The sequence below is a fragment of the Rhinolophus sinicus genome, linkage group LG14, assembly GCF_036562045.2.
Source record: "Rhinolophus sinicus isolate RSC01 linkage group LG14, ASM3656204v1, whole genome shotgun sequence".
Classification (NCBI taxonomy): Eukaryota; Metazoa; Chordata; class Mammalia; order Chiroptera; family Rhinolophidae; genus Rhinolophus; species Rhinolophus sinicus.
The window spans coordinates 43,923,688-43,950,061 of record NC_133763.1 but is presented as its reverse complement, the minus strand read 5'-3'; the positions used below and the strand labels follow the sequence as shown (position 1 = coordinate 43,950,061).

Genomic DNA, 26,374 nt, shown 5'->3' with positions numbered 1-26,374 from the left:
GCTCTCTTTTTCATCTATTCAGTATGCTGGAGTTCCAATTTATTTCTGAAGCCAGAGTTCAAGCTTTTACTCGCAGGTAGCAGCAGTTTACAATTAAATTTTAATCCCTCAGTGTTGTTAGACTCCTATCTAGAGTATAGCCACAACTATTCTTGGCAGGCAAATGCATTGCTGTTTTTCCTTCAGTCACAGTGAGATAGAAGAATGTTCTCTGGCTGGGGTGTGGATGAAGGACTTTACTAATCTTATACATAATTCATCCTGGGTTGCTGGGGTACTCAAAGTTGAAACTTTGCCCTCTGATAAAATTCAGCTTGATTTTTTATTTACTTGACTCTGATCCCTTTGGGGTTTAGCCCTTATTGGGAGCCCAGGGATTCTAATTCAACCAAGCCCTAACTGTATAGACTTTTCTTATTAATCTGCTGTTGGTGTATTTTAGCTATTGTAATACCGCCTTGGAAAAAATAAAAAATCTGCACTAGAACATGCAGTTCAGAGTCTTGGATACCCTGAAAAGATTCTTCTTTTAGTATTGGCTTATAGAATGGAAGGACTCCAATAGGGCTTATCTTAATTTGTTTTCAAAGTTTAGTTTTTAAAGAGCCTCGGCATTGAAAAATATGTTAATTATTGTTCTGTAACATGCGATAATATGGTAATGATTATTCTGTAACATACTGTAAGTTTTTAACATTTGAATTCATTGTATTAAGATGTTAATACTAATGAATTTGTTCATTCATTCATTCAATGAACAGAAAATTATTGGGCACCTTTATGAAGTATAAAATACAATCCCTGTTCACAAGTAACTCATAGTCTAGTGGTAGGGGGTCTGAGGCAGGCAAGAGATGTTTTACATTAATATAAGACAGAGGCTACTGCCACAACAATAGCCTAGTTCATCCTTGCATATTTTTTCATTTGATTAGATGTGACTGATTAGTTATTTTCATGTGACTCACATAGATTTAGTGACCCAAAAAGTCAGTCTAGACTCATAGAAGACTTTTCCTTTTAGAAGAATTTATTTGGTTGGGATTCCTTTCAGTCAAACAAGAGAGGTAGAACATGGTCTCTTTTTTGTTCTTTTTCAAATATGACACATGGAGGGCTTTCATCATTACACTTAAATGGCAAAGTTCATATTTTTGTAAATAGTGGTATTCATTATATTTATCTGAAGTTTAGAATTTATCAAAAACGAAGCACTCCACAATTCAAAATGTAAATAAGAAGTGTCTCGCCTCAGAGTCACATAGCAGTTGCCGTAAGACAAAAGCCTCTCATACATTTTCAGCTTCTTCTTTTATATCCTCTCATTGCAAATAATCACTGAGTAATAAGAGCCAAGGGCCATCCTGCTTTAGAGAATGAAGCAGTGTGATGTCATTACGAAGCAGAATGGGATAGCAGAGTTAGGACCAAAATTACTTGGCCCTTTGGACATGTGAGAGAGATTGGGAAAAGAGCCCCTCAGAATTTCCCAGAGCCCACTGTTCATGTCTGCAGTCACCGATTTTGAAAATAGGCACGTATCATGTTAATTTAAAAAACAATAAAAGGATACTGAGTTAAGGCACTAAAATAAGACCCCTCTTCCCCTCTCTTCCCAGCTAAATTTTGCTGGTCAGTTCTACATCCTGGACAATTCTACCTTTTTACAGGGGGAAGCATCCGAAAGGGCACAGTCATTTACTGGGTTGTGAGGAGCCCACTCTCATCCTTTCCCCTGTGTTTCTGTTTATACTAGATCATGTCTGCTAATGGTAGGTCGCTAGAGAAAGACTGAAGTTAACTCTGGGCCCCTGAGTTCCTGGGAGGCTACTACCTACTCCTGTAGGACTGGGACAGAGATAACGAACAGTTACTTAACTTTCTTTTTTTTTAACTTTTATCTTTCAGATGGCATTGAAAGTAACCGTATCTCTTATTTGGCCTCAAGCTCCTTATTGAATTTTTTTTTTAATTGCTTTTGAGCAATAACTTTTCCCTGGTTGCTGATTTAACCAGTCATACAAGTTGAGACTTCTGTCTCTCTGCCTATTTTATAATAGCTGCTCTGGGAGAACAGATGAAAAATAATAAGTCAGTTAGATATTTTATGAGTATTGAAATCCTTTCCATTCAGAAATGTAAATAAAATAACCAGCATGAGCAATCAGCTTATGTCAGATTCCATGGGTTTATGTTACATAGGGAAATTATAGTGCAACCTGAAACATGCTTCTTAATGAATTCATAGTTATGCCACAGTTGAATGTAAACCCTTGAGCTTTTCTATTGTGAAGGGTTTCAGAAATCACCTTTTATAAACTGCCTAGGAAAGGAAAGGAGGAAAAAGCTAAGATGATACCAACAAATGCTGTCACTTGTTAAGTGGCTGCCTCCCTTCCAACACCAAATTGTGCCAGTTCAATAAAGCAGAAACTTAGGGCACTGCTCACCTTTTGGCTTATGTACTGATCACAAATATGAAAAACATATATCCTAATATTCTGTTTCTGAAAGTGGCACCAGGAAAGTGCTGTGGAAGAAAAGGGTTGCCCTTGTGGTTTTGTCTTCAGAGGTTTGGGGAGCTCAGTGAGGAAGGATGACAGAAGCCTGGTAAACAGCTCTGCTTTACGCTCGACAGATGCAAGAAGCCAGGGACCTAATTGAAAGTTATGAAATTGGAATTTGTCTCTTGTCTTTGGCTGTGTTGTAGCAGCCTGTAGTGCTCAAGAATTGTCTTCTAACTTACTGCTGAACTGGTTTTGCAGTCTCTAAAGCTCCTTCGTAGCTCTCTTCCTATTCACTGTGCCTCAGGTGTGATGAATCTGCTAGCCACAAAAGTTCCGTGTGCCAAATAGGGGACCTGTCACGTTTTAAGGTTGGGAGAGAGGGTAGGAAGCATGTATTTTCTATTTTAAATTATTCCTTTTTTACATTGTAATTTCTTAAGAGTTTGGCTTGATTTATGCCAGGTTCTGGGCCTGTAAGCCTACATTAATGCATCACAATTCTGGATGTGATATTTGATATCTCTTATTTAGCTCAGAATCTCAAATTTTAGGGAGCTATAGTTCATGGTACTTCATATTTTGTTGAGCTTTCCAGTGTAGCGCTCTCCCCTCTCTCCGTAGCTAGCTCTCGTTTAGTCCCTGTGTGTGTGACAAATGGACTCATCGGTGCTTTCCCATCGGTGCCCTGGTGTTACTGACATAGATCAAGACGCTGTGGCTCTACAGGGGACTCTGAACCATCTGACAGTCTAGGCACATGCAGTCACCTCGCATTATTGAAGCCCTGACCTCAGCATTCTAATTTCTCGGTATTCCCCAATGTATATAATATGTACTTGCTTGAAATTCCTTATGTATTGCTTGCACATTCTTGCTTCTAACTCAGCTCCTTCTATTTAGAATGCCTTCCTCTGAATGTCCTCAGCCTGCCCATACCTTACCTTTTAAAAATCCAACTCAAAAGCCACCTCTGGTAGAAGAGCCGATTAATGTCCTTCATCTGATTCCTTTATTCTGAGACTTTTCAGTCTGTTACTTAAACTGTTCTGTCTCTGTAATGATTGCTTCTATATATTGTCACCTGACAGCATGATGATTCTAGGAATGATGTTTCTCCTCTATCCCCGTCTTTATTATACACAAACATTTTGAAGGCCACTGGCAACCTTTTCGATTTCCTCTGAGTTCCCTTCCACTTTCTATACTCTTTCCCTTTACTTCGTAGATACATTTCCGGAGAAACAGGCCGTATGCTCAGGGCTTGGCCGCTACTTCAGCACGTGTGTGGCAGCCTGCTGAAGAGGTTCCTTCAATTGGGAAGGATTTAACTCTTTGGTTCAACATTTTCTGCATTCTATTCAGATACCTTCAAGATGTACATGTGGGACCAGCAGTGGGTATGGAGATGGGAGTAGAGAAATTTCCACTGAAAGCCAAGTTAGCTTTTTCCTTCCTTTTTACACAAGACCTATGAAGCTGCTGTCGTCAGCAGCTCACCCAACACTCTCCTGCTCTGCCTCTTTTCCAGGAGTCAGGGTTAGTTTAAGAAAAAGCCTCTTGCTAGAAGCCATGACCTCGTACTTTTATCCCCTCCATCTGGTGTGTGGCCTCATGGGGCTGTGCTGCTATGCAGGAGGTGAGCAGTGGAATTCTTCAGATGATGACTTCTGAGCCCACATGCGGAGGCAGGGGGGTGGGGAGCAGGGAGAGCAGCGAGAGCCAAGATCGATGGACCAAAAAGTCAGGCTTGCTCTGGGAGAAATCCTGCCTCTAGGTAGACTGTTTTCATGGGGTGTTCTTCCCCAAGCTCCAGTGGGGGCCCAGGGCAGGGAGCTGTAGCATCCCAGGTCCATGATTGATGAACACTGTGTTCCTGCAGTTTTCCCTCCTGCCTTCACAGTTGGGGTATGGGATAGGTAGGCTATGGAAGGGCTTTGCTGTCTCTAACAGAATGCATTCCACTGTGGAACAGGGAAGGGTTCCCCTTGCACACATCATGTCTTGGAGCTGCTTTGTCTCACTGTCTTGGACCCAAACAGAAGTCCAGATTTTGAATGAGGGTGGGAGGAGGGGTTGAGAGCAGCAAAAGTTTTTGATCAAGTGAAAATCTGTTGTTTGCCTCATCTTGCAGGGGTTGCTCTGCAGGGTAGATATTCCTTGCCTTGGTGGAGATAAATTGCCTGTCTCAGCTAGAAGCCCCAGGACCTTTACTAGGCTATGAGTAGGCATCTTGCCTGGGATAGGATGGTTTCTCAGCACTCTCATCCCCTGTTCTTCCTTTCCTAGCCCAGGGGTTTGACAGCATTTTTAAAAAGAGTGAAGTCTCAAAGGAAATTCTAATACATACTTTAAAAGCCCAAAGCCTTAATAACTTCTTCTCATGGCTTCTTATGACTACTTCTACTCTGTCTACACATTTCATCACTTTAAAAGAACTAGATAAGGGGTGGCCGGTTAGCTTAGTTGGTTGGAGCGTGGTGCTGGTAGCGCCAAGGCTGCCAATTGGTCCCCGCATGGGCCACTGTGAGCTGCGCCCTCCTTAAAAAATAAATAACTAAATAAATAAAATGAAAGAACTAGAAAAAACTAAAGCAAATTTTTAAGTGTTAACTTGAAGAAGAAAAAAGGAATAGAAAGAACGAAGAGCCAGAGTTGATTCGATGTGGACTACTTGGTATAGTGATCATTTGGTGATGGTGGTAACTGAGGCAGAAAGGGGATTTGCTGGTGAGGCTAGGGAAGGCCGCGGCTGTTCCTTTACAAGTTCTGCCCAGAGAAGATTTCCTATCGACTTGTGTGCTGAAGCTGCTGAGACCCTGGCGCCTCCAGCCCTCGGCATTCTGTCTTTGAGGAGCACGGAGGATTTGCAGTCAGAAGCCCTAGGTGTGAGTTCCGGCCGAGCCGCCCAGTATCCATGTGACTTTGGATAAATCACTGAGCCTCTCTGAACGGCACCTGTGCAGGGAGTGTGTCTCCTATGTCACAGGTTGGTGTGACAATTACACATATGCTACCGCATTTTGTACATAACAAAGCTTTCTATGAGTATCAGTTACTCTCAAGGAAGCTGCACCTTGAAAGTTGTCGAATAGGACAGCTGTGGATTAAATTAGTCCTTTTTCTTCACTTAGCTTAGCCTTTCTGTTTGGTCAGGTCTGCTTATAGGACCTGATGGTGTTGAAATAAAGTCACCAGATTCGGGCTCCTTTTGGTCAAAGAAAGGGAATGCCCGTGTTCAGCTGCGCCATCCGTAGACTCACAGGCAGAATGGAAGTGAGGGCAAAGGCAAGTTTAAGCCAGGAGAGTTCAGGTCCCTTGGTTCCTCAAGTCCATGGTGACTACGTCTTAAGTAAATGAGGAATAGCTACAAAGATATTCTGAGATCAATGTAACCAGGAATGGGAAGTGGGAGAATGTGCGTATAAACCCTCCCTCTCTTCTAGCCCTCATTTAAGGGCAGGATATTACTGACATCCCCCTGCCTGTTGCCTGAAACCTGCCAGTCACGCAAAGAGAACAGCATCTTCTGGGAAAGCTCAGTTCAGTGCAGTAATTGTGACATATTTACCCTCGTAAAGCCACTGCTTGCTCCTCTAGTGCCTCTCTCTTGTGGAGATCATTTCTGGAACCCAGAGCTATCTGGCTTTCTAACCTAACAAGAGGTTAAAAAAAACAAAAATACCAAACAGGCTGTGAGCAGCAGGCTTGGTGCACTCAGAAGGCTGCCCCTCACCCACAGCACGCGGGGCACGAGTCACACTCGCTCCAGCGTGAACCGGCTGTGAGAAGTTCTGTCTCCGCCACTTTGCCTGGCGCTCACTGTCCACTACTGACCCCTTTCTGCCTCCTCCTCTTGCCAGCCCCCAAGGGAAAAACCAAAGAGCTGCCTGCATGTTGATAACGTAACTGTTTAATATGCCACGATCATAGTTGAACCCGTTGGTGTGATTTTCGAAAGGTTTGATTGAAATCTAGTTGCTTTTTTTTTATTGTTGGGGAGAGGGAGGATGACTAGACCCCCTGTACCCCTGAGAGAAGCTACGTGCACGTCCACATATGTGCACCTCACGTGTGTGTCCATGCTCAGGCTCCTGTGCACGCTGACGGAGGGCAATGAGTGAAAAGGAAGCATCTTTTGTTTTCCAGCATTGCTTCAAAGATGCCCAACCCCCGTAGGAGCAGGCAGTTCCTAAGTGGAGGGTGGGGGCAGAGGCCTCCACCAAGGCCATCAATAACCAGGTGTGAGCTACAGGTCTCTGTGTAATGTGAAGCTCTCCCGTATTTCATTTCTGCACCCAGGGGGCGGCTCTGCAGGATTGCTTTCGGAGAGCTCTGTGTCTGGCACCTCTCTCCACAGGCCCAGGCGCCCAGGGTCCCACCGACCTGCCGAGGAATGCATCGCATTGTTCTCTGGTGCTGTAATTTGGCTGCAGGAGCAAGGCTGACGGCCTCCCAGGGATGAGAAACATACTCTCCCTGGCGTCCTCCCTTGGGCTTCCGCCCTTTGACCACTGAGGACGTTTAAATAAAACCTCAGAGAGGCTGAGGGGGGAAAATCCTAATTATCTCTTACATTAAACCAATGTCCTGAGTGGGGCTGAGAATTTGGCAAGGACTTAGTGGTTGGTGTTCTTGCTGAGGGAGGTGAGAGGAAGAAGAAATTACTCTGCCACAGGGAGGAAGAGAAATGAGGCAGTGAGTGGGCATGAGTCAGACCGACATACAAGACTTTTTGCAATAGACCCTCAGGGCCAGGCAATGTTTGATTCTTTTAAAGAACCTGAAGTCCTTGATTGCATTTTTTTCCAGCATTCTAAGGAAGAGTATGGATTAGTGCTATTCCTCAACGCTAGCAATACTCCAAGTTGGGTCTTATCTGCAGGGCTAGCTTAAGGCTGGCACCCTTACTTTTACATAAAGAAACTGGTTACAGACTGCAGCTGGGGTCCTTCAGTCTTGTGCCTTTGCTAGAAGGTTCTAAGATCTTTAAAGGACAGGGATAATGTCTTTTAAGTTAACGTGGTATCCAAATGGCATTTTCCGCCTGCATGATACCTAAATATTAAAAGTTAAAAGAAATGAGGACCAACAGGAAGGACGGGAAGAGAGAGAGGGCATAAGAGACAGCAGCTCTGAGGGACAGGCCTCTGCTGGATGGAGGACGGATGGGAGAGGGCGATGCGAGGCCACGCTGAGGGACAGCGGAACCCAACGCAGCCCTGACTGCACCAAAAAGAGTTCTCATTTTGTTGCTTGTTCCAAATGAATTAGTTTCTGTTTGTATAGTGCAGAATGGATGCCAGTTGTCTAAAGCCAGTCGGAATGCAGAGTCAAGCTACGGAATAAGCGGAAAACTTAATTGCTTGGCCATCATTTCTTCTGGGGGCCACATAGCCTCTGTGTGGGGCTTACACGGACCTCTTCTCTCCCTATCCACTTCACCTCAAACCTCTCACTTCTGGATAGCCCACTCTTCTCTTAACCATTTAGAGGAAAATGCAAACTTTGGGTCTTTATGAATTAGAATTGGGAGCCCAGGGGAAAGCACAAGAGTATGAGACACCAGAAAAGGCCCACTTCCTCCCACAGGGTAAGAACTAAAAAGGACTAGAGAAGAGAGCACAGGTAGATTTAATTCAGGTTGATTTCCCATGGAAGGCCTGTGCTATCATTGCTGTGGTAATGAGTGTTCTCCTGAGAGCAGGGGCTCAGTGGGACCGGAGGCCCTTCCCAGCAGCCCAGCAGACAAGACAGCACCCTTATGTAAATATGTTCAACTGCTCTTGAATTCAGACTGACTATGACCCTCTTCCCTTGCCACTACCCTAGGGCTTTCCTCCTCTTAATCCCAGCTCAAGGTGTCAGAAGCTCTTCTCTTCCAGCTCCTCTCCCACCCCCACCCCCGCAGCTTCCCCCTCCTTAATCCCACCATTGGCTCATCAGTTATCCAGTTGACTCCACTCTGCAAGGAAGACATTCCCCTGGCCTGACTCACTCAGTCCCATTTCTCCACAGGAATCCCCTCACCGCAGACCACAAGGGCCCTGACTAGCTCATGTTTTGTGTTAATGGATGTGAAATCGGAGCAAACCCCCTCACCAAAAGAAAAACCACCCCACACTCTCCCACACAGGTCTCAGCAGGTTACGCAAATATTAGTCCTATCATCCAAATACATCTGCCCTCATGGCCCAGAACTATGGCTCCCTTCTGCTGTCTGTGCGGAGAAACCCTGCACCACAAACATGTGAGGACCCCCAGGGATGTTGGGAAGGGACTTGGGAAAGGGGGGGGGGTCTGTATTCAGAACTCCTTGTGTAGACCCCTTCATCTACAGCCTGCTGTCAATATTTTATAGTCCTGAATGGAAACTTCTGTGGTACGTCATGATGGGCTAGACCAGTTTGGGGCTTTGGTAAGAGCCTGCTGGGCACAATTAAAACTCAGTATCTGAGATAGGTTCATACCCTCATTTTATAGGTGAGAAGATGAGGCTCAGAGAATTTGGGTATCTTGTTCAAAATATCAAAAACAGCTGTGATTTCAAACCATGTGTGTCATAACCGCCAATTTCTACACCACTCTGCTCCTTTAAACTATCAACAGGCAAGAGATAACCACTGTTTAAGTCACATACAAATAGGACATCACGGCGTTTTGGACTCCGTGCCCTCCCCCTAGCTTAGTAAGGCCGCTGTCTCTGGAGACTCCGCTACGGCAAGCGTAGGTGAGCAGGGGGTGGTCGCATAGCAGGAGCTCCCCCTTGAAGCCAAAGATGGAGTGGACCACGGGACTCAGCAGGACTTGGAGAGTCACTGAGTACAGATTTGGTGGCTAAGTGGGGAAAGGCTGCTTTCTAAGCTGTTTACCACTTTTGCCCCGAGTCCCAGCTCTCCTCTCTCTGTGGCCACTGCATCCTTCTCCCAGCTTCAAGGGCTGGGATCTTCTCTCTCCAAAAACTGCCAAAGCCAGAGGTCTCTACCTGCCTTCTCTACACTGATGCCTCACGTGGGCCCTTGGGATGAGGACTGCTACCCTCTCCCCCCCTCCATGAGTCATATACCTTTCACTCAAAACGTCTCGAACGTGGCAGACCCAGAATAATGCATGATGGTTTAAAGAATAAAATCTCAAGGCCTAGGCAGACTTACTAAATTACTTTCTCAGGAATGTTCCAGGTATTGTAACAATCTGTTAGGCATGGATACCACTGCATGCCACTCAGTTTGAACAGGCAGAAAGTGAGCAAAAGAGGCAGTGCTGTCTGATATAGATAGAAAAGGAGAGAGGGACTGGAAGAGAATGTATGTTTGTATACTTACATCATTTCCCCAGCAGAACACAGCAGTTTATAAACATATGAGCATATGAATGGAACCTTGTCCACTATAGCTAACTCTTACCTAACTCTCAATAATGAAAGAAGGTTGTAGCCTAAGAGTTTTTTTGGGGGTACCAGGCAGTCTGCTCAAAGTGACATGGGAGGAGATCTGTGGTTTCATCTGCATCCCATCTACCCTCAGCCAGACAGGAACAAAAAGAAGCTCTCTCCAGGTGCCCTTCCTTCTGCACACACAGGAAGTGTCAGGAAGCCCGTGCAAAGGAAAGGAAAAATGAGCCTTGACCACATGCTTTAGTGCAACTCATATCACTCTGAAGACCCCTCCACCTCTTCCACTGGCCCTTGCAACCTCCAGAGAGGGTAGTCAGGGAGCTGCTCAGTTTCTTACATCCCATCAACCTCCCAGGGCTAAGGTACCAGCCAGGACACCAGAGTCGCTCTGGATTACTCTCCAAGTCCTTAAATAAAAACTGTAGCAGCCCAGGGCTGAGAGTGGAGGAAGGTGTGCATGCAAAGATCTTGTGCTTTTGAGTCAGGAGGTTTGAAGTGGAGGGTGTGTGAGGTATCTGTGTGTTCAGGTCTGATCCAGCCATTCTGCTTTCTTGGGGGCCTTGCAAGTGTGGACGTCCACAGTGTTTCTGCACTCCTTGCACCGCACAGCACAGCACCAGTGGAATTTGCACTCACACTGGGTGACACGGGTGACTCGAGTGGTGTCATACCCTCGGCCGCAGCACATGATCTCACAGCCGTCTGTCCCTTTCGATGTCTTGCTGCAGACTCGGCCTGCAGTGCCCAGGGAGCCTAGGTCGGGGAAGAGAGAGTGAGAACCAAGTTACCTCTTCCCTCAGCTGCTCCGGGTTTCCTTACCCACATCCTCATGAGCAAGCAAACCATCAAGAATCTCTTTTCCTAAAAATACACCCTCCAGCCACAGTGCTCCTCTCCTGCTGGCCCTCCGCACCAGGCTGCTTTCTTCCCAACATCAAGGTTCCCCGAGACCACTGACTTTGCCTGCAGTGCCCTCCCTACCAACACACGCCTGCAGACCCCCTTCCAAACCTCTCCTGGGGGTGTTTGTCATTGTTGAAGCGGGGTGAGGACGCTACTTTATGTTTCAATTTCTCTGTAACAAAAAGTTTAAAAAAATAACACCTATAATTTCTCTTTTCCAACAAGTGTTGCCACAACACTGATCCAGCTCCCATTGGTCAGTATTTTGGTCCTTAGTTTATAGTTTATTAAGTTGTACTATACAAGGCAGTAGTGTAGTCTGGCCATTAAAAGCCTGGGCCTGACGTCAGAGTGTCTAAATAGTGATGTCAGTGGTTTAAATCCCAGTCCTGCCACTTCCTAGCTGTGGGACTTAGCGAGTTAGTTAATGTCTCTAGGCTTTAGTTTTCTCATATGAAACTATGAGAGATGCATAATAATAGCGTCTAAGTGAATTGTTCTGTCTGTAATCTCTGTCCAGCTGAGGAGGTGAAGTGGTCAGCATGACTGGCTGGAGGCGTACAGAGCTCTAAGGAGTTGCTACAGAATCGCCCCTGCCTTCGTCCTTCCACCAGGAACTCTTGAAGGGTAGGGATGATGTTATTCCCTGCACAGAGAATGCTCAGGACCTCATCTGATTGATTCTAGCAAAGGAGATCCCGCCAACAGACCATACAGTTGTTAGGGTTTTGGACGGAGGGATCGCAGACAACATCTACTCCAACCCTTTCCCAGGATGGGAAAGTTAGTAACCTGGGGGTCACAGTAGACTCCACGTTCACTGGGATATGGGAAGTAATCTAGAACTTCCATATTTGTGTTTTAATTTCATCAATTTAAAATATTTTATATTATGTTCTATAATGTACAAATTAGCACAGTGGAACATAGATACAATTTAGAAGTAAGTATACACATATTGGAAGTACACGCTCAGACCTTCTTTGTTAATGATGGGAATATACAATCCAAAATGTCAGGAGACCACTGCTCTCGAGTGTGGGCCGACTGGGTCTTTTACATCTTACTCTCCTAACTCCAAGGGCTGGCTCCTAAATCCTCCCTGGGTGCCGGCAGCCTCTTCTACACTCTGGAGCTGACTTACCCAGTGCAGTAGCCACTAGCCAACTGTGGCTGTTCAGATTTAAAATAATTACAATTAAATACATTTTCAAACTTAGTTCCTTGGGCACACTAGCTATAGATCTCAAGTACTTTATAATCCCATGTGGCTAAGTGGCTACCGTATTGGAGACCACAGACATAAAACGTTTCTATCGTCACAGAAAGTTCATTGGACAGTGTTGCTTTGGAGGGAATTCCTGGTTCCACACTCCCTTCTGGGATGACTAGGACCCTTTGAATTCCAGGCCCTACTTGGGGTTTTATGAGAGTTAACTTTATGCCTCTGAGATAAACCAACACACGTGGGAGTCATCCTCCCTCCTAACTCCAAAGACCCTTCCCCAAAGGTGTGTTTCAGGTATGGTAGCCCATGCTCACACCTCCGCTTAGGGAATGGTTTCCAGGCATTCGGAGAGCAGCCCTCCCGGTTATGCCACGTGAGAAGAAAACAAGCTCACTAGGAGAATCAGAAGGGCTCTCAACCTTTCTCCTGGCACCCTTCACAGGACACAGACCACCTTCTCTGTTACTTGGGGGGTCCCCACCCTGTTTCTGTGCCCAGTTTCACTCCGAACCACTTGGCTCCCCAGGAACGACAGTGAGGAGTGAAAACAGACAGCACCCGGGACAGCTGAGGTGTCTGCCCCCAAGTCCTGACTGCCGAGTCTGCAGAGAAGGGTCTGGGAGCCCATGACACTAACCGGGGGAAGACAGTCCTGTTGCATAGCATGTGGGGCCGAGTTTAACCTATCTGAGCCTGAAAAATGAGCCAGGATGGCAACTTCCAGTCTTTTGGGGGAGTACCATATCACCTTCCAGCAGCCCCAAGAGTTCCACCACACGTGTCTGGAACAGAATGAAAACAACCATCTGCTGCTTTCTGCCATGGTTAGCCTTTGGTAGGGGTCTCCTCTTGCCTTGCTTCCCCAGCTCCGTTTTAGACTCTTCCGTGGCTGCACGCTGGATTAAGCCTTCAAGGTCGCTCATGGTCTGATCCCTACCTGTCTTTCTACCTTTCATCTCCCTGACCTGAAGTCTTCACTCAGATTAATTTTCTCTCTGTTCCTGGAACAGATCATGCACTTTCCCACCTACCGCTCTGCTGATATGTAGACGATACTTGCCTGTTCTCTCTAGCTGTCCAGATAATCCTCGCACTCCAAGAAACAGCTTACATTCCACATTTTCAAAGCAGCGTCTCTTGACTGCTTCAGTCATCTCTCTTTTTCAGTTGCATCTGTCTACCTGTTACATCTCATTTCTTAGCTCGATTGTAAAGAGCCAAAGATTTAAGGCTACATCTTCTGCTTCTGTGTAGCGCACACATTGCTCAGTAATGAGAATGGGTGGGTCATTTAACACGCACTGAGCAGATCTGTCGCTCCTGTACATCACACAGACCTCAGGCCTCAAGGAGCTCAGTGCCCTCTCCTCTCTGCTTGTGCAGACTGGGCACATCTCATTACCAGGTCTTCCTGTCAGGAGGAGCCGGACTCCTCCCGCAGCATCTCCCTGAGTCCTGAGGCTGAACCCACCTTGACGACCCGGGGATGCCGGCGCTAAGAACTGGGGCTCCACGTCCCCACCTGCTTTCCTTACCTGCAGCCTTGTCCAGGACACAGTAGTCTGGGGAGTTGTCAAAGTAGACAAGGTCAGTCCGGGTGGCACGGCGATAGCCTTGGCGGGCGGCTGTGAAGTTGGCGCCATCCTGGGTGGCCGTCACCTGCACAGCTCCGTCATAGCGCCGCCGCAGGTAATCCCCTGTGCGGCGGAAGTCTGAGAGTGCCCGCCAGCAGGTGCGCAGCGTACAGGAGCCACTGACGCCGTGACACTTACACTCCAGCTTCAGAAACCGCCGCACAGCCTGGTAGGTGGGGAGGCAGGTAAGGGGGGGCGAGGCAGTGGTCAGGGCACTCTGTGCTCATCCCGAGGAGCAAATGCGGGAGTGCCCTGAGGCCTGCTGGGCCGGGGCCCGGTGAGCTCGTGGAGCCACTGGTTTTCCTCACCCCCATCAGATCCCATTCAGTCTTCCCGATCCAATTCAAGAACTTCTTCTAGAAAACCTTCCTGGACCAACAGTCTTTCCTTCTCATGCCAGGCCGTTTGACCTTTAGAGCCACAGGATTCTGTTCGTGATTACAGTATGCTGGCACGTCCTCCGGTTTTCATGGGTTTTAGAGTTGAGGGTACCATGCCTTCTACTTTTGTAACACACCATTTCCCCGCACAGGACAGGGCACATAGCAGGTGCATAAATACCAGTGAACTGACTAGAACAAGCTCTTACCCTCCTCAGTCTTTATGGAGGCATTGTTTTCCTTCCTAAAAAGTTAGTTCCCTTCTTTCCTCCACCTTTCCCTCCTTTCCACCTGTGTGAAGACTATGCACCTGCTGAACCCTTGCAATTACTGCTCCTGTCCTGGGGTTTGGGGCTTCTGGAAGTGACCCTCAAGCCTTCAGCACTCCCACCTTCACACTTAGTCCGTGGTCACACCTACGGGCCCCCCCCCCCCAGCCCGTACGAACGCACATGCACAGATGTGGGCACTGACCGTGCGCCCGCAGCGGTTGTTGTGTAAGTTCATGAGGGCCCGGGCGTCCTTCAGCCGCTTCTCCTTGGCATCCACGAAGGCTTTGGCAAAGCGGACGCCGTAGTGGATGTTGTCACTGCAGCCACCCCAGTCAAAGTCCCCACGCTGGTCATGGTGTCGGCCACGGGTGTAGGGGTCACAGCTGCACACACTCAGTTCACCCTGGCTACAGGCACGGGTGATAGCGTGGACCACCCCTGCTGAGGAGATGGCGTACACAAACGCTGCCTCCCGGCTACCTAGAGAGAACAAGGCAGAGGTGTGTTCAGGAAAGAGGCCATGTCTGTCCCCTTCTTCAGCCCACACAACGTTCTACTGTGAAATCTCTCCTCTTTCTCCTTCCCAGAGCAACCCCTGCACCCCCTTTATTCAAATGGGCCTTTCCTTCCAACAACATTCCCCAGAGTATCTGGCCCCTTCCCCTAGCTCTCACCACTTTCTAGCCACTTTTTTGTACATCTGACCTCTTGGGTTGACCTGTACACTTGCTTCCTTCCAAACTCCCTCGGTCCGTCCATTGAAAAGTTTCAGGGTGAATCATCCTCCCCCACTGAGTGCCAACCCTGGCGCAGCTAAGCTGAGTCCACATTCCAGGCCTTTTCAGGCCCACTCTGCTGGACAGTTCCTCCACAACAGAGACCCTCGCCCAGGGGTCAGCCTGTTTGGAGAGAGAGGCTGCCTTCGCTGCCTGCTTCCTTCCCTCTCTGCTTCCTTCCCTCTCTGCTTCCTTCCCTCCCTGCTCTTGCGGACTGATGAATCATCAGCCCTGTCCCTCCGACACCTCGACACCTCCGGAGTCCCATCTCATTCCCTTTCTCCTAGTTTATTGTCTAGCTCTGCTTAGCTTTTGTGCTGAGCTGGGGCCAAGCCTCTGACTCTCCAAATATTTACATATCACCTTTCTGTTTATCCTGTGCTCCCATTACTGTGGTGCTGGAGGCTGGGAGTGAGGGCAGTGGTGGTGGTGAGCTGAGAACAGAGCAGCGGACCTAGTCCTCAGCCAGACAGTGCGTGGAAACCCGCAGGCTGGGCGTTAGTGAGGGCAGTGAGGGAGGAATAAGATGGAGGTGCTTGGGCGTGCTGTTCCTCCATCCCGTCATCCCAGAACGCGGGCACTTAGAGGGGCCCCTGGCCACACATCTGAGGTCCTGAGGGTCTGTTCCCAACGGTGTCCTGTGCTCTGCCCACAACTGTTTCCCTGATTATGAAGGAGTGTGGAGGAGACGAGCCAGGGATCGCGCCTACCCTACGCACTCACCACCCCAAGCACAGCAAGGGAAGGAGCTAGGCAGAGTGGGGGAGGCCCCTACTTCTGAGCATGACGCGGCCAAACACTGTGTGGTCCCGGTCCAGGGTGGTGCAGTTCCAGCGGTGGTGGCGGAACTGGTGCTGACACTCTCGGATCCATTCTCGGGCACCCTCGCCCACCGAGCGCATGATGTCTGGGTAGCGCTGACACAGCTGCCGCTGCCGGCTCACCAGACCAGGGATATTGTCACAGATCACGCGGGCCCCCAAGGCCCCGATGTACCTGCAAGGTGGAGATGGCCCTGTCAGAGCATCCCTGCTCTTTTTCTGCATGAGGGGGGGACTTGCAGGGGAAAAGTTTGGCATTTAGACCTTGGACTCATTCCTTTTCCTTCCCCAACCCACATTGCCTAAGGCTGCTGGGTAGAACCATTCCCCACAAGCTCTGGAGAAATAGTTATACAGTTGCAGAGAGAGTAATTGAGCGGTCTCCCACCATCACCAGTTCCCCAGCCAAAGGCCAAAGTGACACACACTCCCAGAACACAGGCCAGGCATGTGTCACATACACAAGAAGCTGTGGGCATGTCACATAAACCCATTGCCTGTTTATTTAATAAACATTAAGAGCCTCATGGAAAAATAAACTAACAAAACGAGAGTCTGAGACAACACTTTTACACCCACATGTAAGAGGCCTGTCCTACATGGCTGGTCCATGAAGACATGGTCTGAGGGAAGAAGGATGGAGACAGGGAGGGGCCGGTGGGAAGAGACATCGTGGGCAATTATGAGTAACGTTTGTAACCCTAGTCGGACCCATGGAGCTAAAAACCCTCATTGCCCAGGCTGAGGTCTGGGGAGAAAGACCCCACTCCCAGCCCTCCTCTCCATACCTTTTATTTCCAGGCCCCGTGGCCTTTTTTAACCAATGAGTCTTCAGTTTTTCAAAATCCTCCTCCCCCCAGCCTGTAGGGTAGTATGTCCTGGGTGGGCCTGCATGGGCAGAGGGCTGTTGTAGCAGGAAGCTAAAAGCCAAAATAAAGCGAGAGGGTGACACTCCCCATATTCTAGCCCACTAGGAACAATTATAAGAAGATCCTGTGGGGTGGGCTCCTCAAACGTAGGTGGATTGCTAGTCATTCTCAAATTCCTCAAGGCAGTATTTTCTCTTCATTCAAACACTCAGCCCTGGACTCCACCACCAGCCTCAGGAAGACGTTGCAGAGAGAAGACAGGAGTATGTCATCACCTTTTCTCCCCACAGGCCATCAAATGACCCATTCACCCACTTCCTACTACTCGCTTTCTAGCTCTCCAACACCCAGCACCTTCCTTGATTTGCTGGCAATTCTCTATTCTCCTGTCCTAACACATCAAAGGACGCCTTCTCTCCTCTTTACTGAACAGGTGGGGGCCAAGGAGGGCAGTTGCTGTTAACAGACTGAAAAGATGTAGTTTGGGCTGTAAATGAGCTGATGGTTTGGTAAAGGCCTCAACATGGGCCTAGAAGTGGGTGAGGAGAAGGGAGGGCGGCCAGTGGGTACAGGGGAAATGCTGAACTGCTCTGGGCTCTATGTCCTCCCCCCACAATTCACACACCCGGCCCTCACCCACAGACTGGATCACCACTGGTGACACCAACTCAGACCCACAGAAGGAGGGCTGATGCTTGCCTCTTCTGGGACTCGGCAGAGCTGATGGGGCCCATCTGTCGGGGTGGGGGGGTGAGAGGGCTGACCCACCACTGAGAAATCCCATGGAATCAGCGTCCGGCACTGTCCATCAGGGCAACAGCTTCCAGGAACAAACAAAATAAACACCCCGGGTTGGGCCAGGCCGGAAAGGGCCGCCTGACGCACAGCCCTGAGTTACACCCACTGCCGCGGTGCTTTGTTTGGAGAATCAAGACCGTTGGAGTTGGAGCCTGTCCCTGTCTCACCACCATTCTGCCTCCCCACTTCAGTCCTGAGTACTGCCTTAGGCAATGGGTGTTTGTTTTTTTACTGGGCTTGGGAAGAGGGGGGTTGGATGGGAATGGGAGACCAGTAATCCAGCCCTCATGAGACAGTCTGGAGTGAGGCAGGCCAAACTGGCAAAAAGTCCTTCCTGTGGTCTGACTTAAATCCACTCTGCTGCAGCCCACGTTGGTCCTTCTTGTTACATCCTCACTGAGCGTGGGAACCTCTGTTCCGTATCTAAGATGGGAAGGGAATTCAGTTTCTCCTGCTACCACCCTCACCCCACTGAGTAGTACTTTAGGATTCTGCAGAGCAGGGCGCCTGCCTGCTGACCAGTGGTCAGCCCCTTGTCGATGGCGTGGGGCCCTCCAATAAAACTGAGCCTGAGGGCCAGCCCTTCCTCCTCTCAATTCAACACATGCCTGCCAAATGCCCACCATGTGCCAAGCACTCAGCTTAGCTGTTAGGGGCACAAAGACGCACCCCCAGCTTGGGCTGAGTTGGGGGGCGAGGTGCCCTTGACTCTCTAGCTCTGTTCGCTTCCTTCCCAGCTTCCTACCGCAGAATGTTCTCTACCTGCTTTTGATCAACTCACATCCCTTCCTTGACAAAGTGACTTATGTCCTACTCTACTCCAGCCCCTGGCTACTCCAGGTGTGGGCTCCAGGACAGCAGTAGCTGCATCGGCTGGAGGTCTGTCAGAAGTGGTGCCTCCCTGCGGCCCCTTCCCAGGCCTGCTGGGTCAGACTCCCCATTCTACGAGCACCCCCAGCTGGTTTGGGTGCCCTGCTCCACGAAGGCAGTGATTTCTGTTGCTTTTGTTCATTTCAGCATCCCCAGTACCTAGAACAGTGTGGCACATAGTAGGTCCTTAACTATTTGTTGAATACACACCTACCCGCTCTGATTTAACCCCACCTCCCTTTCTCCCCCAGCCAGCCAGAAACTCCATTTCAGTGCTGGCTTGACTCCTTGTGGGCATCGCCAGCCTACTTGCAGGGGTTTCACGGGTGTGTCTTTTTAACGAGGCCAGGGATCCTCTTTTTATTTCCCCCTTTCGTTACAGCTCCTCGTGCACATGGTTCAGCCCAGCCCATAGAGGGCTTTGAACAAAGGGATAAAACTGTCACCCTCCCTGAATCTCTCAATACAACATCATTTATATGGTACTTTACAGTTTACAAAACATTTTTCAACACAAAAATCCCCTGAGAAAGAGATCTCCATTTTACAGGTGAAGAAAATGAGAGGTTCAGGGAGAGTACTGTCCGTCAGCGCTAGTCAGAGGAGAACCAGGTGAACCAAGGACATCTCACTCCCAAGTCCGAGCTCGTTTTCACTCCAGGGCAAGAGAGGCCTGTAACGCTTAACTGAGTGTGCCAGTCGGGCTCCAAAATTGGCATGAACTTGAGTTTCTCACCACTCCCCTCCTGTCTTCATGTGTGAGATGGGGATAATGATAGTATCTGCCTCACGGGATGATTGGGGGATTATTCGGAAGATGATGCTCATAAGGGGTTTGGCCATAGTGTCTGGAGCGCAGCAAGGGCGCACTGAGTGGCAGCTGATGTTGGTAACGGTCACACCCGTGCTCCTCGGCCTCTGTGAACCCATGAACGCCGTCCTGCCCTGTGGTTCCCTCCATCCAGCCCCCTGCAGAATGCGAAGTGGAACAGGAAAGCGCATGCCCGGAGCCCCGTCTCTTGTTCTGTTCATCATAGATTATGAAGAGACCATTGTTTCCTCCTCCAGTTAAAGATGGGAGAGCAGAGTGGTTGGAGAGGAAGGGGATGGGTTCGAGGAAGAGCAGGCTGTTAGCTGGGGACAGTGAGGGCTTCTGCTCCAGAGTGGAACCCGACACAGCCAATAGCATCTCTTCCAGGGGTTGTACAGAATGTCAACCTCGCTGGGTTTTTCCCCAACGGAGAGAGAATTCTCTTGGGGGCCTGCCCTGCCTTTAGAAAGCAGCTTTCCACTTTATCCCAGCAGTGATGCCCACTGAGTCAGGCACGGGGGCCTGCAGCTATGACAGGTGTGAGGCAAGGAGACAAAAATAACCTCTGTATTCACGCCCCATCCTGGCTGCTGCCTTCGTCCATTTCACAGGGACAGCTAAACCCGCCTGCCTCCCTAGCTAGCTCTCCTACCTAGGAGTTTTTCCAAAAATCTTTAATATGAACTACGTGGGGTGGGGTGGCGTGGGGTGGGAGAGTAGTAGAGAAAGAAAAAGGGAAAGGGAGTAGCCAAGGGGACAAAATGGGGACTAGGAAGAACCCCAAATGGGTCTTTAGGAACCGCTACCAGGATCCTCACCTCAACACCAAGTGGTCCCCAAGACAGCCTCCCAAGCTGGTAGCAATCGAGTCCCTAAAGCACAGTGCCACCTGGGATGGATAAGGCTGCGCAGTGGTCCCTGCATCCTCTCTCTACAGGGCCACTGGAGATGGGAGTCCCCAGCCAAACTAAGCCCTTGACGGTAACGGTTGGCTTTGAGCTCACTCTGAACTCTGAGAGGCTCTTCTCGTCGTCCCCTTCTTCCCATTTCTAAAGGAATGTTGCAAGCCAGATGTAAGATATGGGCCTCCCTGCTCCCCCATCCAGAACCCCCCTCCTTGCCTTCCCCAACACTGTAGAGATAAAAAAGATCCAAAAGAGAGATTTTTCTGAAACAGGAAAACGGGGTGGGGGTGGGGGTGGGGATGGCGAGAGAGACGCATCTTGAAATGATAGGAAGCTGCGGCCCAAGCTCGCTGGCCCCTCAGCCAGCTACCCCTCACCCTTCCAGCCTGGATTCCAAGTCAAGAGGAGAAAAGCCACAGGGTGCAAGGGGAGAAGAGACCACACTTTGAGGTGGTGGGGGTGGGGGGAGGGGTGGGGAGGAGCAGAGCAAGGAGAGGAAGGGGGGCACTGCCTGGGTAGAGGAGCACTAGCCCAGTCCAACAGGCCAGCTTGATGGGGGGGAGGTGAAGAGGAAAGATGAGAAGATTCTTTTCTCAGTCAACTCTCCCCCCTGCCCTGCCCCCCCCCCCAAGGTGTGGGAGGAGGGAGAGCAGCTCTTTCGCCTGAAAGAAAAAGATGAGTGCCATCCTGGGTTTGGGGGGAGGAGGAGTGGGGAGGGGTCCGGAGAGCACAGACAGGCGTCCAGGGGGGGTTTAATATCTTTTGCCTCATCTGCCCTCTTGTGAATTGTCTGGAGTCTTAAGGCCTGCAAGAAATCTGAAGAGAGGGTCTCAATATTTTGGGATTCCAGAAACCTCTAGTTCTTGGAGGGGAGAGAGAGGGTCACCTGGGGAAGAAAAAGAAGGAAGACGGGAGGGAGATACCAAGGTTCGACGTGACATCCTGAAAACAGAGGCTGAAGACGGATGCCTAAATTATGCACACGCAAGCATTTTGTTTTAATCGTGGGAGTTAATGGGGTCGTTTCTGCCACGATTCCGTTTCTAAAACTTGCGCGGGGTGCCGCTGCCTCGCCAAAGCCTTAGCGCGTTACCGAGTCGGGCAGACTAGCGAGAGGTACGTCGCCCTCGCCAGCTGCCCCCTTTCTCCACCTCCCAGCTGGCGACTGTAGGCGATCAAGGGTTCCTGCTGGATGGCCACTGAAGGCCCCAGATGGGCGATTGCTTTCTTGAATCCACCCTGAGAGAAACTCGGAAGGTAGCTTTTGCCCTAAAAGGGCTGAGCTGAAATAGATGGGGCACAGCATATGGGGGTCTGCAAAGCCTCGACCACCGGGCGTCCTTGTTCCGAATACCCAGCACCCACCTTATCCGGCGCGGAAGGCGCGGCGCTCCCCTGTCCCCCATTCCCACCTCCTACCCCATCACTCCCGAACTTCAGTGACAGTCCTGCCCGGAATGTCGCTATCTCCGTCGAAGCGAACCTGGTCTCCTGAGCAGCCTGTGTCGGGAGCTGTGAATTCCCTCCGCGCCCTCCGGCCTCTCTGACCCAACGCCTCACCCTCCCAACCCTGAGAGCCGTACTCACCACCAGGACGTGTCTACGCGGGCCGGTAGCGTCAGCAGCAGAAGCAGCAGCAGCAGACAGGCAAGACTGAAACGGGCCGAAGCCCGGGAGCCGTCGGGGGCCGCGGGTCTGAGCGCTGGCGCGGAGACAGGGGCGCGGGCACGCCAAGGGGAGAGCTGCGCAGCGTCCTCCGCACCACCCTGCCTCAGCATAGCTCCCCCGGGACTCCCGCCGCTCGGCCCGGAGGGGCGTGGATGCGGCACCGGCTGGGGGGACTCAAGCTGCTCCTACTCACCCCCCTGGGGGGCCATAGGCTCGCCGTCGGCTGGGGACTTAGGGGCACCTGGGCTCCAGGAGCCGGGGCGCAGGGACCCGGAGAGGGTCACAGGGAGCGGTGTCCGGAAGCCGATGATGCCGCGCCGAGCGCGGGGACTAGGGTGCGCTGCTCGTGCGCGGGGCGCAGTGTCAGGGGGTCCGCGGCGCGGAGTGGGGCTGCGGGCAGAGTGCGCGGACAGCCCCTCCGGCCGCGGGCTCTCATTGGACGGCACGGGGCGGGGCCGAGGCCGGGGACACGCGCGGCCCTCAGGGCGGCTCCGCCCGCGCAGCCCCGGCGCTCCGCTGTGCCCTAGGTGTGGCGGCCGCCTCCGCCCCTAGGCGCCGGGGCGCAGCACCACCCCGCGCCCCCACCTGCTCCGGCAGGCTGCGAGGGGCGCAGCGGCGCCCCGAGCGCCCAGTCCTTGCCGACGCCGCCCCACCGGGTCCTAGCGCCCTTCATTCGGCAACCCCGGCTTCCGTGGGCGACGGCCAGGAGCGCGAGCGAGGGGCCTGGCAGACACTCCCCCCGCCCCTGTCCGCTAACCTACAGTAATACTGGAGCTGAGCACACAGAGAACGCACTCTCCTCCGGTCCTCTCTCCGTTCTTGCGCTTCTGTGAAATGGGTAGAATTTCTGCCACGGGAAGTTGCGGGAGAAGCTTTACTCCCTTTTCAACGGTGCCAACCGGGGCGCCTTGGGCAGCCGGCTTCAGGTAGGGGCTTCTCTCCTCTAGGGCTCATTGCCCCTGGTCCTCCGACCCTCGGCCCACCGCACCCCCCAAACAACGTTAGACTTGGCTCCCGCCCGCCTGCCCGGTCTCCCTGCTTCCCTCCGGCCTGTTGCCCTGCAATCGATGGCCGAAGAGGAGTGGGCACACCTGCGGACCGGACGCGGCCTCCCCACCCTTTATCGCCGGGGCTCAACAGAGGTTAGTCTCCCTCGGCATCCCGGGTGCCTCGGTCCCCACCCCATCGGGCGGGGCTGCGAGGACCGAAGAATCAGAAACAGCTGGGCGGCTTCCCGAACAGAGGGGTGGGAGTCTCGCTGAGAGAGTGGAAGCCCCGGAGCCATTTCTCTCCGTCGCCTTTCCACCCTTCCTCTTCCCCACGGCTCCCTCCCTCCTCCCCCCTCCGCACACCGCCTGGGGGCGTGGTAGATCGGGAAGAGGTGGGAGGCGCTGACTGCTAAAAGTGACTCCCCGCTTCCCCAGCCCCCCACCGCGCTTCCCAGGCTGACAGGTAGAGCCTCTGGGGCCCGAGTCGCCTTTACTGAGACGTAAAAATTCTCTTCAAAGCTCTGGCCTTCCAACTTGGAGTTCACCTGGTATCTGGCCCCAACCCCTTCTCCAACCTCAGTTTCTCCCACCTAGCCCCTCATTCCCAGGTGTCTTTGGTGCCTGTCTATCCCCGTGACTTATCTAAACTATATAGCCCTGGTGTAAACAACGCGCTGGAAACTGCCCACCCCCCTCAACCCCAAACTCACTGTCAGTTCTTGGTTGTTAGAGACGCTAGAGTGTGAGCGGACAGGGAGCATCTGGCTGCAGAGGCGCCGCAGACATCCCCGAGGCAGAGATGAAGGGGGGCACGGAGGGCCCTTTATCTCTTCTCCCCACCTCTTTCTCCTTTACCTCACTTTCTGTGGCAGAGGGCAGAGTGCGTTCATTAATTAAACAAATATTTATGTATTCCCCACCATGTGCTAACCGGAGGACACGTCAGTGAACAAAGTAAAACAGAATAATTGTGCCCTCACGGAGTTTACCCTCTATTGGGAGAAGACAGACAAACACAGTAAACGTCCTCAGTAAAACCTATAATGTGTTAGAAAGCCGTGGGGAAACAGAGTTGTAGCCAGGATGATCCAGGAGGCCTCAGTAAGGTGACATTCAAGTCAAGATTTGCAGGAGGCATGGAATACGCAGGCAGATGCTTGCTTAAGAGCACCCCAAACTGAGGGAGCAGCCAGCACAGACTCCAAGGTGGGAGTGGGCCGGTGTGTGGTGGAGTTGGCAAGGGGGGCAGCCAGCCGGAGCAGAGGGAGCGTAGGAGGAGGAGAGTTCCGATAGGTAACGGGTGGGCCAGGTCGTGCAGGGGAGAAGGTGCCCACCTCTGGGGGGAGAAGGTGGAAAGTGGGGCTCGACTGGAGTTGGATGGAAGTGGGAGAGCGTTGAATACAGAGACCAACCAGCTGACCCTTCCCGTGCCCTTCTTCCTCTCGGTCTGGGAGGCTCCAGTCAGCCCTTCTGTTTCCTAAAACAGCAGCAGATTCGATGCTGAGCTCCCCTGAGAGGGGCAGGTGAGAGAGGAATGGACCCAGGCTCGTTCCTGGCTGGGCCCCTTCCCTTGGACCACTCGGTCACCTCCTCCCAGCCCCACCCTGATGCTGGGCAGCAGTCTGCAAGCTCTAGCAGCCTCTCCCAGCCTCCTCTGTGTGCTCAGGCTTGGGTGGGACTCTGGCCCTGTGTTTATTTCTACATATGGGCCTGAGGTTGCAGGGTGGGGAGCTGAAGATGATCACATCAGCCCCAACCTTGGGTGGACTCGCCCACATGGGCCCCAACCTCACTTACGAGGCCCCTTCCTTGGCTTCAGCTGTCTTTATAGTCAAGTGGGACCGTGTCTTGGCACAACATAGACGCTCAACTATGTTGCAGAGCTGAGGGGGCCCCTAGAAACATCAGCAGCTCAAAGAGGGAGGGAAGTGGGTGAGGGAACAAGCCTTCTCCCCAATGCTTACAGGCTACCTCTGTCATAGAGTGGACAATCCAAGATGGGGCTTTGCTCCTTCTTCCTCTTCTTCCCCTCCCCTCTGGGCCCTCAGTTCCCCAGGAGGAACCCCAGGCTGCAGGAGCCAGCTGACTGCAAGAGCTGTACTCAACCACTTAACCAGAGAACAAATACGGAGCCAGAGAAGAGGTTTTCCGGGATCTGCCACTTTGGAGCTCCAAATCTCAAAATAAACTTCCAGTCTCAAGGTCCCAGACACTACTGGAGAGCTCAGCTCCTCACGCAAGGGCCTGTTGTGGGGCTTCCAGGCAGAAGGTCAAGGCCGGAGGCTCAGGCTAGCGCCTGACCTGCTCCTCCCTCCCACCCCCACCCCCCCAGCCCACCAGAATGGGAGCCAGGGGAAGAGTCACTGATTTGGGAGTCACGTTCTGGCACTTACTGAGCACCTGCTGCGTGCCCGGCACGGGCCAGGGCACCCTAAATGACACAGAATGCGTGAAAATGCCCTATTCCAAGACTTTTTCTTGCAAATACAATGAAGCCACCTGAGGGTGTCACACTAGGTTTGGCTGTTCATGGCTGCACGCTGCAGATGTCAGCAGAGACCCGAGAGAGGACCCCAGAGCCCCCCCACCCCACCCCAGGCCCTCAGCAGGACAGCTTCCCCCAGCCAGCTCTTCCTTCTTCCTCAAGGGGGCGCCATAGCCTCCTGCCCTCTCAGAAGTGGGTGCTCTCTCACCCTTGATATCTCACTTCCTACTCTGCTCCTCCTGGGGCCACTTCGAGTTAAGATTCGTCTTGCACTCTATTTTCCGCTGTGTGTGACTGACTTTGAATTTCTACTGGCCCTTGGATGGGAGTGGAGATGAGCTCAAGGAACTGGGGTGTGGGTAAACAGCACTTACTCCGCGGGGCCTACCCCCCCTCCCAGGAGGCCCCTCCTTCCCCGGGCCCCTTTGGCGATGACCTTCTCTCTTTCCCAGTGGGTGGGAGGTGGTGTGGATGGTAACAAGCAGAGAGAAAGACTGAGAAGGGGCTGGGGGGAGGCTTGGATGGGAGTCAAGGAATTCCTGCGCCTGCTGCCTGCATAAGGGGCCCTGAGCTGCCTTTCCTGAGATTTCTTTGCAAACCAAGGCAAGTCTCATTTGAAATGAGGCCAGGTTCACACAGGCCCCCAGTGCCCAGCCCCCTGCCCTGTGTATCCCTCCTCGGCCTCCCCATGCAGGTGTCTAGGGAAGAGAAGGGAACATGGGAAGGACGCAGGGCTTTAAAGAGGGCTGGGGTGGGGATCTATCTTTGTACATCGTGTGACCAGCCTCTCCTTGGTACTTATGGGCTCCTAGGCGAGGCGTGGGACGTGTCTCAAAGAGATCAGGCCAAGAGGTCTTTGGAAAGAAGGAGCATCCAGCCCCAAGCCAGGGAAGGGGGCTTGGGAGGGCAGGGACCCCCTACCTCCCAGCCAGTGGCCAAACGGGGTAGACTGCTTCCCAAGGGGCCCAGGAGAAAGGAAAAGAGGGAGCTGAGGGAAAAGGGGAAGGAGGAGGGGAGGCTTGGGAGGTGGGGCCTGGGGGTGGAGCCTTTTAGCACTTTGGCTGT

The 26,374-nt window shown here is 51.6% G+C and overlaps 2 protein-coding genes across 5 annotated transcripts in view; one reads left to right on the top strand and one right to left on the bottom strand.

Moving 5' to 3' along the window:
- Window positions 1-26,374, top strand: part of ST7L (suppression of tumorigenicity 7 like) — a 120,299-nt gene that overhangs the window by 68,591 nt on the left and 25,334 nt on the right. For 2 of the 3 annotated variants that reach the window (XM_019730418.2, XM_019730415.2), the window contains one exon: window positions 1,909-2,439. The exons of the other annotated variant lie outside the window; for it this stretch is intronic. In XM_019730418.2, the coding sequence (XP_019585977.2) occupies window positions 1,909-1,959 (51 nt within the window). In that variant the 3' untranslated portion in view covers window positions 1,960-2,439. Of the gene's footprint in view, window positions 1-1,908; window positions 2,440-26,374 lie in introns of those variants that run through there. 3 annotated transcript variants of the gene reach the window in all.
- WNT2B (Wnt family member 2B) lies at window positions 6,398-23,895 on the bottom strand. 2 transcript variants are annotated; one of them, XM_019730427.2, is made up of 5 exons: window positions 21,755-23,895; window positions 15,869-16,089; window positions 14,520-14,797; window positions 13,567-13,831; window positions 6,398-10,653 (listed from the first exon to the last, which is right to left on the bottom strand). In XM_019730427.2, the coding sequence occupies exons 1-5, from the start codon at window positions 21,943-21,945 to the stop codon at window positions 10,424-10,426; spliced, it is 1,185 nt and encodes a 394-aa protein (XP_019585986.2). In that variant the 5' UTR covers window positions 21,946-23,895; the 3' UTR covers window positions 6,398-10,423. The 2 variants fall into 2 exon arrangements, with proteins under 2 accessions (XP_019585986.2, XP_074174606.1); XM_074318505.1 differs by lacking the exon at window positions 21,755-23,895 and adding an exon at window positions 16,703-17,126.

Coding starts and splice junctions, on each gene's coding strand:
- WNT2B (XM_019730427.2), bottom strand. CDS start 21,945: ATGCTGAGGCAGGGTGGTGCGGAGGACGCTGCGCAGCTCTCCCCTTGG. Junction 14,798..15,868: donor TGGCCGCGTCATGCTCAGAA/GTAGGGGCCTCC, acceptor TGTTCTCTCTAG/GTAGCCGGGAGGCAGCGTTT. Junction 13,832..14,519: donor ACAACCGCTGCGGGCGCACG/GTCAGTGCCCAC, acceptor CCCACCTACCAG/GCTGTGCGGCGGTTTCTGAA.